The 17,031-nt window shown below is 42.0% G+C and overlaps 1 protein-coding gene across 1 annotated transcript in view; it reads left to right on the top strand.

The window, feature by feature from the left end:
• Positions 1–17,031, top strand: part of dntt (deoxynucleotidyltransferase, terminal) — a 304,739-nt gene that overhangs the window by 94,706 nt on the left and 193,002 nt on the right. Inside the window, exon 7 of the mRNA XM_041210212.1 lies at positions 537–669. Coding sequence (XP_041066146.1) covers positions 537–669 — 133 coding nt within the window. The remainder of the gene's footprint in view (positions 1–536; positions 670–17,031) is intronic.

Below are 17,031 nucleotides of genomic sequence, written 5' to 3'. Positions count from 1 at the left end.
TGATACTTTAGTCCAGGGAAATATACACAAATTGGCTTCAACTTTTCTAAAGATCTGCTTTATTTTAATAATTACAGGCACCAACTAATACAAGTGCGCGAAATGCGCCCTCTGCAGTTGTGATTTATCCAACTCAGCCTGGAAGAATTTGGTCAAACTAACCTGTGTGGTTCTTTGGAACTAGTCGATCATACATAAAATCTATGACTGGCATGAGCACAAACTTTTCCAAGGGTGACTGACAATAATGATTTTAATACATGCCTGGATATGAATTTCTAGATTTGCAGGTACAGCTAGGAATTCTTGGCCTCTGTACGAATTATAACCCAATACTTTAAAACAACCTGCAGACTTGCTTCTCTGTGCATTTTAATTTGCACGAGGGTATCTACTGCTGTTGCGATGTTAACAAAGAAACTATTCATGGTGTAAAATGTAAGCATCGGTGTTTTCAACTTTCCACTGTAACCAGCTGGTTTAACTTTTAAGAAACAGCCACACATCGAAGTGCTTAATGACTTTCCTCTCCTTAGGCTTTTTGTATTATGAAGACATCAACAGTGCTGTAACGAGACCAGAGGCAGAAGCTGTAGGTCAAATCATAGAAAATATTGTCCATTATTACACACCTGACGCCATTGTGACTTTAACTGGGGGGTTTAGAAGGTGAGTACAGTAAAACATTATTTTTGTGCGATTCTTTTATAAATATTATTTCTAGCTATAGAGACTGACCCGAGTGAATAAGAAACATGGCAGCTGAAAGCAGTGTAAAGTTATCTGAACAATTTGATAGGCTGGTGTTGTAATATTTGTTAGTTTGTGAATGGTAACTTTGAAAAAGGCTAGGGCTGTGATTGCTCTGTTTTTTGCTGAATTATTGTTTGGTTCTTTGTCTTTTTGGATCTGTTTATATTGTTTTGAATTGATATTTGATTGTTAGCTTGTGGACTAGGTATCTTTTTTCGGCAAGTCACTAATTTTCACCCTTCGGGTCTAAGATGCTTTGAAGTGTGACATTGATGAGGTGTGATGTTTTTCAAACTGCACACTAGCACAGAGCTTTAATTATGTAGCTATGCTGGCTTTTATATATAGTACATATTTCTGTTTCAAATATTACTAACTATACAAAACTAGATTATGTCCAAGGATACTTTAGAAATCAATTGCTCTTGTATGATTTGCAGTATATAACAAGATTGTTCAAATTGTGCAGGAAAAAAGTATGCTTACGCTTTCATAGTGTGCCCCTGACACCAATTAAAATATATTAATGTTCAAATTTTTAAAACTTCACACAATAAATAATTCTGTTTATTTGTGCAATCCAAAGCATATTATATTTTGATATGTTTTTTGGATTTGACAATTTTTTAATGAGTAAAGTTTGTCAGAGTTGTTGATCTGAGAAATCAGATAAGCTGAGTCCTGCAATGTGAATAATGCAACACTTGGACTGTGAGAGACTCAATATTGAATCCTATATTGCTGGTTTATAACTTTGTAAATTATTTAAAAGAGCTATGTCAACCACTACCGTTTTGATGCAGCATTCAACAGTGGCATCATGTCAACTGACCAAGACATTATTATTTGATACATTTTATTGAATTTTTCATTATTAATCAGAGGTAATAAAATGGTTTTACCTATATGTGTAAATCTCACAAGGAATACAATGAAAGGCCCAACAATTGAAGAAGCTGAAATGTTGGGCAAATATACCAGATACCCTGCCAGGACCGGTGTCTTGCTGAAAGGAATTGTTAACAGGCAACATTGAGTTAAATAGCTTATTTTCACCATTCTCTGGTGAGAGGAGAAATGACATGTCATGTATATATGCACAAGAGCATTCAGAGAACTCCACTTTCCTGCTGGTGACATATTTAAGGTTACAAAACCAATATGACAGAGTAAAAGGCTCTAGTTTAAATGCCAACTTTACCTTTACTTTCATGACTTACAGACCTCCTCCTCCCCCATTCTCTCCACCGACAAAGGGCTGGATTTTAGGGCCCCCGCTGAATGTCTGGTGGGGATGGTGGGGGGAGCACGTAAAATATGTTGGGTAGCTAGCCCACTACCTTCTCATCCAATTCCGATCTGTTCCCCATAATAGGGGGTGGGTAAGGTTCCCACAAGCCTGCCCGCCCTTAGGCCTATTGAACCCTTAAGTCACCAATTACTGCCCACTTAAGGCTCGCAATGCACCTCCACTGCCATAATGCACTGGGCAGTGGCAGGTGGGCAAGTGGGACAAGGCTGTTTTTTTCACCAAAGTTGGTGAAAAGGAAGAAAGGAAGGGGGCGTACATCCTTTGGAAGGTGCCCTGCGTACATCAGGGGGCACCCCCTCTAAAACTTGCCCACCCTCCCTTTATGCCTCCGCACCTGGTCTCCAAAGCCCATGCCCCCATCATCCTCACCTGCTTCCTAGGATGTCTGATCCCTCCCTGCCCTAAAATACCAGGATTAGCCTAGGTCCATGTCCATCTTTGATCTCCGTGTGCCTCCTTGCAGTTCCAGCAGCGCCCACTACTGAGCTCTGGCGCTGCTGGGACTGCTGGAGCTGCCGGTGTAAGCTCCACTCTCTGCCCCCAGCCTGTTATCACTGCGGGGAGGCCTCATTTAAAGTCGGAGAAGAGGGGGACAGACAGAGAATGACTTACTTTTAGTTCATTAACTTTGTACACAACATCAGTAGTTTTGTTACATTATTGCTATTTTGGTTAAATCGCTTACTGGATACAGAACTATGTTGAGAACACTATGTAATGACTTTTCTGCTGTGTATTCACTATTCCTGCTACAAATTGCATGTTTCTTAGACCATCGTAACTAAGGTTCAAGTAAATGGGCTAAATTTAATGCAGCCAATCACAGTGGGAAACATAGCGACCAGGCCCATGTAATTGTGGGAAAGGTCCTGTATCAGTTCCCTGGTGGGGGCAAAACCTCGCCCTGATTAAGACTGAAGGGGCGGATGTGGAATCTCAGACGGGTGGCAGGATGACAATGATGCTCATTAATAAGCCAATTGGCACCCATTACCCCTGAGCCCACTGCAATTTAGTGGCGGCTCAGGGATTAAGTGAGGATTCCATGGCTTTCCTGTGCCCTTGGAAGGCCGTCCAACAAGCTCCGTCAGGTTTGCCAGTGGTTTCCTGTGCTATCCCTCACTCGGACACCCTCTGCCCCTGATTGAGGGACCCAGCATCGGGAAGGGGGGGGCATGCTGTAAGCCACCCCTCTAGCCTCGCCTCCGATCTCCCTGACTCCCTCCCATGGCTCCCGCCCTGCAATTCCCACCCGTCCTTCACCTGTCTTTGGTCTGGGATCCCATGGTGATTCTGGGCCCTCTGGCAGGTGCTTTGCCGACAGCTGACACTACTCCTGCTGGCATTGGCGATAATGGGCAGCTGCCGGCTTCTGGCTGGCAGTTCTTTGCAGGCAAGATTCCGCCGGGGGCCTCAGCCATGGGGGAAGGCCCGAAGGTGGCCACTTAACTGCCTGAATGGCACTTGATTCTGCCAGGCCTTCGATAGAACTGACCGAGATTCCGCCAGGCCTACGATAGAACCGACTGGGGTTCCCTGTGGTTCTCCGACCGGTAGACAAGACCCCCGTTGGCCCGACAATCCTATCCAATATCTTTTCAACTGGCTTGAAAAAGGCATGAGTTTTCACAGATACAACATACTGTTACTGGAAAGTTTTTGGTTCTAGCTGTTCAATGAATTAAACCTGCTGTTAAAATCTTGCCGAATTGGATGACAATGCCCTTTAAAAATTTATGGGTACATTTTCCTCTTTTTCGCAAAGAGAGGTTACTGATGTTGATTTCAAAATGCTGGGTGCACACACTTTTCCTGCAGACAATTTTCTGCAGCACAACATCAATAGGGGACTTCAAAGTAACCTGGTCAATCCTAACTGATGATGTCTGGCAGAAACTACAGGCACAGGCAAAGGGAAGTTTATAACAAGGCCCTTGGAACTTCCAGGATCATTATTGCGCACATCAGTATTTCAGATGGCTGAGAACATCAGGAGCACCTTGTAACACAGCCTTCCAGGAACATCATTATCTGCTGCATGCTACACAACTTTGCTACTCAAAGACCTGGGGCAGAATTTAGTGGAGCCTGTCAAAGCGGGCATGATGGTGGGTGGATGGAGGAATTGGGTGGGAGTACCTGCATCTGATTCCCAGCGGTGGGAAGACTGTACTGAATTTAGTGGGGGGCGGGAAGGACCTGAGATAGGAATCCCGTCCTTTGGCGGGATACTAATTAGGCTCATTAATGAGCCACTTAAAGCCAATTATCCCTGAGCCCATTGGGATTTAATGGTGGCTCAGGGATTTAATGGAAATCCCATGGGTCTCCTGTAGCTCTTGAAGGCTGCCCAGCAACCCTGTTGGGCCTCATGGTGAGGGGGCCCCTCACTGACAGGCACTCCGTGTCCCATCGAGGGAGCCAGCATCCAGGAATTGAGATGAAAGTCATGCCCCTGCCCTTGCATTCGACCTTGCCGGCAACTAGCTCCCTGTGACCTCCATCCCGCCCACTTAACTGTTTCCAGGGATCCAGCCATGACAACTACCGGCAGCAACCACCACTCCCGATGGCACTGCTGGCAGTGCTGAGCTGCCAGCCTCTGATTGGCTAGCAGCTCTTGAATTAAGGCCAGAACATTACATGCACACTGACAGAGAGAATGCAGCTGTAAATACGTCAGTGCAACACTGGTAGTCCAGGCACTTGACCATTAACATTAGTTTCCATTTAAGTGATCATGTATAACCCAAAAAGTGTCCTTAAACATCTTCTGCTTCATTGCACACCACATTTCCTTAAATAGCATTAACATTTATAATTCTCTGTTTTCCTACATTATTCTACCCCAGGGGATCCCAAGCGGATTCCACTAGAGAAGGTTTCAATGTCCATTAATATAATAAATTCCTATAGTCCCTCTCAAAACATTTCTGAATGGTATCTGGGTCTACCAAGGAAACCACTGCTTGGCGCCAGAGGCTTGTGGCCATCATTTCCCTACATTGTCAAGGAGATAGTGTCCACTTTCAGTGGGTGCATTTCTCTTGGCTGATTAGTAATGGAAAAGATGGGTTGGATTTTCTCTGCGGGCTCCTGAAACCCACTGTTGGGCTTAAATAGTGGTCCGCACTGTGTGAGAAAGAGTCACTCATTGAGATTTTCCATGGAGTGGTCAGTTATGGCCAGAGGTAGGCTTGCTGTTCAGTTAAGGATGGCAGGCAGATTCCCAAAAATAGAGAACCAATCAGAAGTCTTCCAGTGTGAAAGCAGCTGCAGGACTCTATGAAAGATAAGTGATGACGAGGGTGCTTCAAACTGGTCCTCAGTCAAGTGTTTTTAAAGTTTAAATAAAACATGGTTTTGGCCACCATTGCGGGGGTCAATGGGGGGGACATCTTACAGGGCGGACTGCACCCAGGCAGGCAGGGAGGGCCTCTAGGTCTGCCTGGATTGCTGGCGCCCAGGGAGTGGCACACCACCAGGCAGTTAAACTGGCTTCCACCACCTTCTAGAACCTGAAGGCCAAATGGAAGATCCCAGTTGACCAACAATAGCAGGCCTTTACAGGCTGTCAATTATTACAACCGGCTACTTGCCATATGCAGGCGGGTAGCCCTACTGCCCTCCTCCTACCTTTGGGAAAATGGCTGGTAGGGGGCAGAATGGAGCCTGGGAACTGGCAGACAGGCAGGCTTTAGTGCCCGCTTGCCTCGTTCCCAACCCCAGTCTGCAGTTCTGAGGAGAAGCAAGAGCTGGTATGGGCCGTTAATCCGCTCGGTCTCATCAGCACTCTATCAGCTGTACTAAAAATGGGAGCTGGTTGTGATTGAAGTGCCTTTGTGTGCTAGTTTCTGATCTGCTTCTTTTTCTTGATGTGTCTCTTATTAAGTATTCACGGTGGGTTTACAGTGGTAAAACTATTGCTCATTACAATATCACCACTGGGAGTGAAGAAAATTATCTAATTAAAATTGCTGCAGCTGAACAAAGGAGCATGTGCTTGTGGGGATTCTGGAAACATACAGAAGAACAGGAAATCAGCCAGAACGTGTGAAGTAGCAGTAGTCTCATGGGGTAGAGTTCAGCAGCCGAAAGGCTTCCAGGCTTCCTTTGGCATCCATGGATGTTTAACCTGTGGAAGTGAGGGCTACAAAGAATGGTCTCCTTGGGGACTCAGAATAGGAAGGCCCATGAGAGGTTGGTACAGACATTGTGGAGGCAGGTTGCCTAGGCAATCGGTGCAGCTAGTAATATGCCAGACACTACCAAACAGGTTTAATGCCCCACACTGTTGACCAAAGTAAATGAAGACACCATGCCCTGTTCACAACCATTAAGAATGATAGAAGCACCTCCTTACCTACCATGTTTTCTCTGTACCATTAATCATCTGACTGATTTGGCTTGTGTGTGGTCAGTATCAAATCGTCTCATAAACATTCACTGCTGACCAAAGTACAAACATTAGTGAAACATGAGAAAATCACATCTCAAGAAACACTATCTTTTTGGTTAATGGCTTACACTTTGAAAGAAATAAGAAAAGGATTTTTTTGTTTTTTAGGATTATAGAGTATTTTCCACTCCTTCCTGACAGCTGTTACTTGTAAATGTGCAGAATGAGTTACAGTACACGTTAAGTATTGTGGTTCACAGGAACAGATTGGAAATTGCAATTCCCCTGATTCACCTTTCTTTCACACACACTGGAACATAGGAACCTTGGACTTAGGAGCAGGAGTAAGCAATTTGATAAGATCATGACTGATCTGATTGTGGTCTCAACTCCACTTCCTGTCTGCGCAGCCACCCCCCCCCCCCCACCCCCAGCCCCCCATAACCCTTGATGCCCTTGTCTCCCAAAAATCTATCTAACTGTGCCTTGAATAAATTCAATGACCCAGCCTCCACTGCTTCCTGGGGAAGGGAATTCCACAGACTGACGACCCTCTGAGAGCAAAAAAATTTCTCCACATCTCCATCTTAAAGGGGAGACCTCTGTAGATTTTGAGAATTTTTATATGCACAAATGCACAATTTCTCCAGAGGAACGGGGGATTGCTCATCCTTTTCACCTTACCACATGACACAGGATGTCTGATTTACTTCATGCTTTGGGTTCTGTGCACACACACAATTTGTCAACAGCAGCAAAAACTTTCCAGCAATTAGGGGTAAGTGAAAGTTTTAACTTTCGTAGCTCACCCTTCATAGAAAAGTGATGTAGTTGCAAACATTTCTAATGTTGATTAAGTAATTTTGTGGGTAACTTTATCAGTTGATCAGAATTGTACAATTTTTATTTTTATTTCACAACTATTCATATTGACCTGGACTTAGTCCCAAAGTTTCAATGTTCAAAATAACACATTAAACAGAACAAAAAGCTCAAACTTTTATCAATTTTACAATAGCATGATTAAATTTATCCATTGAATTGTCTTGCAAGGCCTACATTATAGTTTTTGTTCTAAGGTGTTGGGCGTAGTTCAGTAGGTCTTATTGATTTTCCTTCAGTTTGCCAGAATTTTGATTTTCTTCTGCTGTCTCTGTGAGGTTTTGAGTTGTTCCATTCGCTGCCACTGTGTTGTAAGGTGTTGGGCATAGTTCTGTAAGTCTTATTAAGGTATTCTTAGTATTAGGTAGTTCAACAGTATTTATTAACTACGAGAAACAATATACATAGGTACAGTAAAGGTGCAAGCTATGAGCCGTCTCCATGCTTGTTTCTACACATGGCTCTGTCCAACGCTATACTGACCTCTAAGTGTGGTCATGTGTGAGTGGTACTGTGCTCAGTCCCACATTAACTCTTTATGTGCCAGTACCTTATACTACAGTTTTTAATTGAAAGTCTCAGTGTGCAGTCATAGCAATGCATTTGAACATGTGCATTTTGCAGAATGTCCCTTCATGAAATCTATGCATCAACAGGAGTTGAAAGGAAGAATGGTGAGGAGTTGATTATTTCTTTGTCTTTTTTCCAAGATAGTTTGAAAGAAACAGATTGCCTTCTCAAAGCTGTTTATTTCAGACTGGTGATGAATTGATATAAAAATATTATAATTGTGCTTTTTTTTGTTTTAAACACTTACAATAAATACAGAATAGTTGTTATGTGAGAAACATGACTGAATACCAACTTCATAGCCTACTTGTTGTTGCATGGAAAGGAAAACACAGTTTGTTAATGGAAATTAAATTTCTTTATGAGTCACTTGCCACTTTTAATTATATCAAGATCTTATTCTTCATTTGTGCAGAGTTAAAATCAGGCCGTATAGTTTTTCTTATTGGTTGATGGGGTGTGGGCATTGCTGGCTAGGCTAGCATTTGTCACCCATCCCTAACTACCTTTAAACTGAGTGGCTTACTAGGATATTTTTGAGGGTAGCTAAGAGCCAACTACACTGCTTGGGTTGTAGAGTCACATGTAGGCCAGACAAGGTAAGGACAGCAGATTTCCTTCACAACAGACATTAGTGAACCAAATGGCGTTTTACAACAATCAATGGCAGTTTCATGGTCACCATTACTGAGACTAGCTTTCAATTCAACATTTTATTAATTGAATTTAATTCTACCAGCTCTGTGGTGTGATTTGAACCTGTGTCTCCAGAGCATTAGCCTAGGCCTCAGGATTAATAGTCCACCATCTCCCCTGTATGTATTATATAGGAACCATTTTGACATTTAGTGATTTATGTTCCCTCAATACTTAGAAACAGCTGCTGACATCGGGATGATTTACCACCTGTCTCCAATCCTGTACAGAGAACTGGCACCCAAGTTAAAATCGGGCCTACTATTAGTGCATTCCTGGTGCATGCCTGGTGTATCAAGTAATCATCTATATCAGAAAATTGCATGCTCCAGCCCTGTGATTTTTCTATTTATCATTTACAGGTAGAAAAGATGTATTGAATGCTTGAAATCAAGAACATAAAGAAAGGAAAAGGATAGACTTGCATTTATATAGTTCCATTCGAAAACTCAGTTCATCCCGAAACACCTTACGGCCAACGAAATACTTTATTGAAGAATTGTCACTGTTAAGATGAAGGAAAACATGGCAGCAAACTTGCACAAACAGCAAAATGGTAATGATCAGATAAACATTTTTAGTGAAGTCACTTGAGGGATTAAAATTGTCCACAATACCAAAGTGAACTCCTCTGCTCTTCTTTGAAATCAATTTATGGGATTTTTTACATCCATCGGGGAGAGTAAACCAGGCCACCGTTTAACATTTCATCGAGAAGGCATTTCAACAGTAGTTATATCAAACATAGCAAGGTGGTGAAGGATAGAACTGGAGCTAGTCTTTACATATTTTTACAAGCTTTTGTTTACAGAGATGTGCATCATGTACATGCACCTCCTAACCTAACCACCACAGTTTCAGTCTGTTCCTCTTTATAGGAAGACTAGCTAATGCCTGCCACCTGCATATAATAAAACATAGTTCATATGCAATTAACACTCAACACTCAATGCTGCACTGGAATGTCAGCCTAGGATTTTGAGACCCTTGTTGACATGAGAGCTAAGTGGTGGAAGAAGCGTATGCGCAGGCTGACGCGTAAAAGATGAAAGATGAGACAGAGGTCCAGGTGAACAGCTGCTGAAGATGCAGTACTGATCAGGCTTTGTTGAATCTTACATGGCAAATGGACTCTGATGCTTCTGTTTATACGTCTTTTTCTAAGACCAGTAAATTAGAGGCACTTCAGATGCTGGTCATGAGAAGATCTTGTATATTGGTCTGTTGTGGTACTGTGCCTTCATGTATAGTAGTTACAAAATAAAATGTAAGTATTGTCCCTGGAATCAGACTTGAACCTACAACTTTTTGCCTCATGCGAAAATAGCATCAGTGAACCATGGCTGATAGTAAAACGTACCCAAGTAGGAAGAGAGTGACTGATCCACAGAGGAGCATAATTTTGTGCCAACAGATGGTAACCACTACCTGGAAAAGAACAAAATTAAGACAAATTGCAAAATTAGAAGGAAAGTCCACTGCAGCTTTAAATGCATCTTAATAACCTGTTAATTCACAGTGACAATTTTGTAACAGCTAACACATGTAGGAAATAACTTCCCCTCTAATTGTTAATATTCATAAGTGAGTCAGATCTGTTTAAATTACTGCATTAATCAACATCACAAAACTATGGGCATGAGTACAGTTTCCATTTAACAGTCCAGAAGTATGTAGCTGTCAAAGAATCTAGCTTTCAAAATATTGGTCCAGATTTTATGATCATGCGATGAAGTGATGGCACCTGCTGCTGAAATCTAAGGAAGTTACCCTCAAAGATCTAGCGATCTCTCTCTGGTGTGGATTTCACCTTTTCCGATGTTAACGAGAATCTGGCAACAAGATTCAACAAGATCTTCGGGAATCCAGCTGCAATGATGTCATCAAGCAGGGTAAGCAGCCAATCACGCTGAAGAATTCTGGCACAGCAAATCAGGAATTAAATGACCTGATCATCCCTCACTTTTTAATATATTTTTCAGGGAGCAAAATAAAGATTGTGACACACACATTAGAAGTTGAAATATCATAAGCCGGATTTAAAATAACAATTTTAACAATATTAAACATTTATCATTCTACAAATATAAAATTGTTTATTCAGGGCCAGTGAGGCAGTGCAGTCATAATCATGAGCTTAGTATTCTGTTAATACTGCAGTTAAACCTCATTAACAAGGCATAACTTTTTTTTTTACAGAGTATAAGTGGAAGTTCTCATAGAGCAGTAATTTCTAAAGATTGTCATCTGTGCCGATTTCAACAGTGCATGCTGTTGATGAGCAGAGTATCATTGACAGAAATTTATGGTCTTCATATTTAGCTGAACATGTTAGGATGCCAGATGTTGCTGTCAGTTGCACAGTTGTGATGATGGCGAACATTGACAGTTTCACAATCTGTACAGCTGCAAACTTTCTGGTAGAAATAATCTTTTAGGGCCAGATTTTCATACCTCTGTACACGTCCAAGCAGAGGCAGAAGGGCAGAAATGTTGAATGGGGCCCAATTCTGGGATTCCTACCTCATTCCCATTAAGGCAATTTTTGCTGGCATGAGAAACGAGTGCAGGTAATGAGCTCACACACAGCGCTTCTGACGGAGCAAGTGGACATTTCAGAATCCCCTGCAATTTTGATGGAGTCAGGTCAGCTTTTTCAAGAGATGTGGTTCATTAGTCCTCCAAGGAGTTATAAACCATCTTGAAACTCTAGCCTAGAGTTGGAAACTAAAAAAAAAAAAATCAGGCTTTCAATATTCCCTTTGAAAAGATTTCACCCTTCTCATAAAATTGTTAATCAAATACAGACAGTGAGAAGCCAATTGAAGAGCCCTTTATTCCTGTCCAAATAAACACACAGGCAATGAAACACCCCTTCAAAAAATATCAAGTTTTGACAAGGTAATAAAACTGTCAATCGATCAAAGCTCCTTCGCAATTTTATAAACAACTGCCCAGCAGCTGAATGCATTGGAGCTCAACCAAGCATTCATAATGAGACATTCTGGCAAGTGCATCAACAGAAGCAGGCTGAACAGATAGCCAGTCATCTATTTTTACAGTTGTCTTTTACAGTGTTTTAAAGTGCTTTTGTTTAGGGATAGAAGGCCTAACAACCATGAACAGAACTGCGTTGATGTCCCAATAAATGGAAGAGGCCCTTCTAACCTGTAACCTCATAATCCACCCACCTCTGTTGCCACCTCAGGCTGTGCTCCTGAGGTGGCAGATTTGTCTCCAGCCCATGCCCATCTCCCCAACTAGGGCAGGTGTGTTCCTCCAGGACTGAGTTGGAATTGCAGGGTCAGGAAAATTTCTGAATCCTGATACCCATCTCCATGATGAAAATCTGGCCCTCAGACTTTAAGAGATTTGTGACTTCATTACCAAAGTCTAATTGCAGTATGAGCTCTAATAACTGCTGATAAGAAGTTCTTGTTGGATCACCATGCAATAGACATTGCTTCTTAGATGGTTAGCAGGAGAGGGGATTTTAATGACTTGACAGCTTGACAGTTCCACAGAGCATACCCACCTTTTACTCACATTAACATCTGCTGTTAGCAATCCTAAAGCAATACCTGGACCATCTAGAAGGCTACCTGAGCTTTCCAAAAGGGTACCTGACCTCTCCAAAAGGCTACTCAAGCTCTCCAAAGTATACCTGACCCCCTCCACGGAGCTCTGGCAGATTTAGACCTTTTCCTCAAGTACCTAAAGCCCACGAGTCATTCTTCGGAAATCTGGGTGACAAAAATTGCTTCTGAGTCAGGTCAGCTGCATTTTTAAATGCACTGCTGCCTCTGTGAACTGTGAATGTGTGAAATACCTGCCGCTATCCTTCCCCACTCCCCGCACCCCCTCACCCCACCCAAACCCTGGCAAAAATGGTGGGTCTGTGTTTGGGGGTAGGACTTCCAGAATTGGGGCTCCAAGTCCATTCTGTAAGGCACAGATCTCCCCTGACTTGGCAAAAATTTGGGCCCAAGTTCTGGAATAAAAGTAGAAAAAACTGGAAAAGACTCAGCTTCTCAGGCAGCATCTGTGGAGTTAATACTTCTGGTCAATCACTTTTCATCAGAACACTTGATGTCTCAGAGTCTAGAAGTACATTGAACATCTTCCAGTTCTGATGAAAGGTCATTGGCCTGAAACATTAACTGTTTCCTGTCCACAGTTGCAGACTGACTGAATATTCCCCAGCATTTTATCTTTGTTTTCAGAGTTGCAGCATCTGCAATATTTTGCGTTTGGCTTAAAGTTCTGGAATACCCGACACTTGAATCATATTCATACTGAAAAGCTACATTGTAAATTTTGAATACCATGATTCTGCAATAGGAAAATGGCATATTATCCGCTAAAGGCCAAGAACAACTTAACAGAAATCTTAGGGTGCCTGAATGCCAAACAACACAACTGCAACTCCGCATAATGATGCTACTCAGTATCCATGGAGTGTGGGTGGATTTTAAATTTGGTTTCTTAGTTCATTGATAATGAGGCATGTTTCTATGAGAAAATTTGTGCAGGACATTGTAACGTAACTAACACAAATTCCTTCCCTTTGTGAATTACTACAGTGTGAAACTTTTGACACCATTGAGGACACTGTGGACATTTTGTCACAGTAATAGAAGGTAAAAATGCATAGTGTGTTGAAACTGTTCATTTGCCAGCATAATATACAAGAACATCAATCTTGAAGGAAAACATGCCACAGATTTTTATTCTCCCATGCTACTCTTAGAAGTTGATTCCATTTTTATTTAAGCATTGCATGACAGCAAAAAATAGAACTAATGTATTCAGCCTGTTGTCAAATTGTTGAAACGGAGTGATGAGAAACACATATGCTTGATTTGCAAGCACAGCATCAGAGACGTCAGCATCAAATGAAATCTGAAGTAATTGTTATCTTCCTGAATTCATGACAGAGACAGAAGGGAACGTGTTATGCTGTGCTGGCAACTCTGTAAGCACTGCTGTAAACTACAGAGCCTTTCTCTCTTTAAAAATGTGTTTGCTGTGAAAAGATATCCTGAATTGTAAATTGCAATAGCACTTAATGAAGTCTAAAAATACCTCCTGGCAGAAAGGCAGTAGAATTCAAGTTTGCAGCTATGAATCTCTCACATGCTGGGGTTTGGCTCTCAGCATTTGCTGCTAGGGATAGTGGTTAATCAAGAGGCCAGACATTCACTTCAGAAGGGAGAGAAGGTCAGCCCAGTTTGAGGGCAATATTGATGGAGGCCTGAGACCATGTAATCCCACTGGTGTTCCAGTTAGAAGGAGGCATGTAGCATTGAAAGGAGAGGTGAAGAGAAATGATTTTCACCCTCATAAAATTAAATTATAAAAATGTCAAAAGTCAGCTACAGTACCAAGATTTGTTTTTGTTCTTATATGAATGTTTATTGTACTATTATAACTTAAAATATTTAATTCAACAAATGAGGAAACTGATAAGTAATGCATGGGCTATTGAAGGTATTCGGAAAGTAAATGCAGAACAATTGTGCCCACTCCATTCAAGTGTTGATTGATTTACTGACTTCTTTGCATTTTCATTTACTGCCGGGAGTAAATTAATCTATTCAATCGGGCATTAGTTGGAATCGGGCAAATTAAAAGGTTCACCACCAAAACTTAACCATTTGACCTTTAATAAGTCAAAATTAACTTACACTGATTGAAACAGAAGCAAAACAACATGAATAAACTCTAAGATAAAAACAAAAAAACTGTGGATGCTGGAAATCCAAAACAAAAACAGAATTACCTGGAAAAACTCAGCAGGTCTGGCAGCATCGGCGGAGAAGAAAAGAGTTGACGTTTCGAGTCCTCATGACCCTTCGACAGAACTTGAGTGAGTCCAAGAAAGGGGTGAAATATAAGCTGGTTTAAGGTGTGTGGGGGTGGGGGGGGGGGGGGTTTGGGTTGTGGGGGGGCGGTTTGGGTGGGGGAAAGAGAGAGAAGTGGAGGGGGTTGGTGTCGTTGTAGGGACAAACAAGCAGTAATAGAAGCAGATCATCAAAAGATGTCACAAACAACAGAACAAAAGAACACATAGGTGTTAAAGTTGGTGATATTATCTAAACGAATGTGCTAATTAAGAATGGATGGTAGGGCACCCAAGGTATAGCTCTAGTGGGGGTGGGGGGAACATAAAAGATTTAAAAATATTTAAAAATAATGGAAATAGGTGGGAAAAGAAAAATCTATATAATTTATTGGAAAAAACAAAAGGAAGGGGGAAACAGAAAGGGGGTGGGGATGGAGGAGGGAACTCAAGACCTAAAGTTGTTGAATTCAATATTCAGTCCGGAAGGCTGTAAAGTACCTAGTCGGAAAATGAGGTGTTGTTCCTCCAGTTTGCGTTGGGCTTCACTGGAACAATGCAGCAAAATAAACTCTACTAAGATGCAAGTGCCATTTCAGGCAGCATAAACTTGATATTGTAGTGAAAGAATTTTTTGTAGGAAAAGGCAAACCATGGCTAAAAAATGCGTTTACTGAAAGTGGATTTTTTTTGGAGAGAAGTTATCCACAAAAGCAAACAGTTTAATGACCTCAGAGTGTTGACAAGGGGAAAAATGGCTCATTATAAAACTCTGCAAAACAAGGATGATGATAGAGCTGTGCCACCAAAATATTTAGGAGAAAGTTTTCCTCTTCGGTGCGTTCTCCTATCAGAATGCACTTCTGCTCACCAGTCTGACCTCAGATTGACCCAGTTGAATTTTTCTTAGTGAGCTCTAATTAAATATTTAGGACAGACTCCTGTTGCTATTTCTACTCTCTATTGAGAGCCCACCTCAGGGTTGGTAGGGGGTTGGCAAAAGAAGCTGAAAGGGCAAAGGCAGCTTTTCTGTATCTAAAACAATTTGGCTTACTGCACTGTCTGAGGTCCTTGGTTCTTTATTGAATCCTAATCTAATGACTCTTCATTTGAAATATTGCCTGATATCCAGCAAAGAGCCCCTTCCTCTTGGGCTTGAGTGAAAGAGGGCCAAAAAGGTTATGAGTCAGGCCCCATGGGTGATTGTGGTCTTGGCGGTGAATGTGACCTCCACAAACCCATGCATGGTTATTCAATGTTGCCAGATGTTTAGTAGGAAGCAGATATACCTTGTAACAGTGCACTGTATTAAACATGTTTCCTGCTCCCAGTCATCTTCCCTTCAATCCATTGACCATTATCTGCAATTTACCACCAATGCACGGGAGATACTAAAATACCTTTCATATTCCCTTCCTTTTTCAGCAAATGGTTCAGGAGCCACACATGTACATGTAGGGGCACAGTGTAAGCCTCTTGTGATTTTTAAAAATTCTTTCATGGGATGTGATCATTGCTGACAAGGCCACAATTTATTACCCATCCCTAATTTTGCTTGAGAACGTGATGGTGAGCCTCCTTCTTGAACTGCTGAAATCCATATGGTATAGGTATACTCGCATAAGACCATAAGACATAGGAGCAGAAATTAGGCCATTCGGCCCATCAAGTCTGTTCCACCATTCAATCATGGCTGATAAGTTTCTCAACCCCATTCTCCTGCTTTCTCCCCGTAACCTTTGATCCCCTTACCAATCAAGAACCTATCTATCTCGGTCTTAAATACACTCAATGACCTGGCCTCCACAGCCTTGTGTGGCAATGAATTCCATAGATTTACCACTCTCTGGCTAAAGAAGTTTCTCCTCATCTCTGTTCTAAAAGATCGTCCCTTTACTCTGAGGCTGTGCCCTCGGGTCCTAGTCTCTCCTACTAATGGAAACATCTTCGCCATGTCCACTCTATCCAGGCCTTTCAGTATTCTGTAAGTTTCAATCAGACCCCCCCTCATTCTTCTAAACTCCATCGAGTATAGACCCAGAGTCCTCAAACGTTCCTCATATGTTAAGCCTTTCATTCCTGGGATCATTCTCGTGAACCTCCTCTTGACCCTCTCCAGGGCCAGCACATCCTTCCTGAGATACGGGGCCCAAAATTGCTCATAATATTCTAAATGTGGTCTGACCAGAGCCTTATAAAGCCTCACCAGCACATCCCTGCTTTTATATTCTAGTCCTCTTGAAATAAATGACAACATTGCATTTGCCTTCCTAACTACCGACTCAACCTACAAGTTAACCTTAAGAGAATTCTGGACTAGGACTCCCAAGTCCCTTTGCACTCCAGATTTCTGAATTCTCTCCTCGTATAGAAAACAACCTATGCCTTTATACTTCCTACCAAAGTGCATGACTTCACACTTCCTCACGTTGTATTCCATCTGCCACTTCTTTGCCCATTTGCCTAACCTGTCCACATTCTTCTGCAGCCTCCCCGCCTCCTCAATACTACCTGTCCCTCCAACTATCTTTGTATCATCTGCAAACTTAGCCAGGATGCCTTCAGTTCCTTCATCTA

The sequence above is a fragment of the Carcharodon carcharias genome, chromosome 17 (assembly GCF_017639515.1).
Source record: "Carcharodon carcharias isolate sCarCar2 chromosome 17, sCarCar2.pri, whole genome shotgun sequence".
NCBI classification, from domain to species: Eukaryota; Metazoa; Chordata; class Chondrichthyes; order Lamniformes; family Lamnidae; genus Carcharodon; species Carcharodon carcharias.
This window is presented reverse-complemented; position numbering and strand designations above follow the sequence as displayed.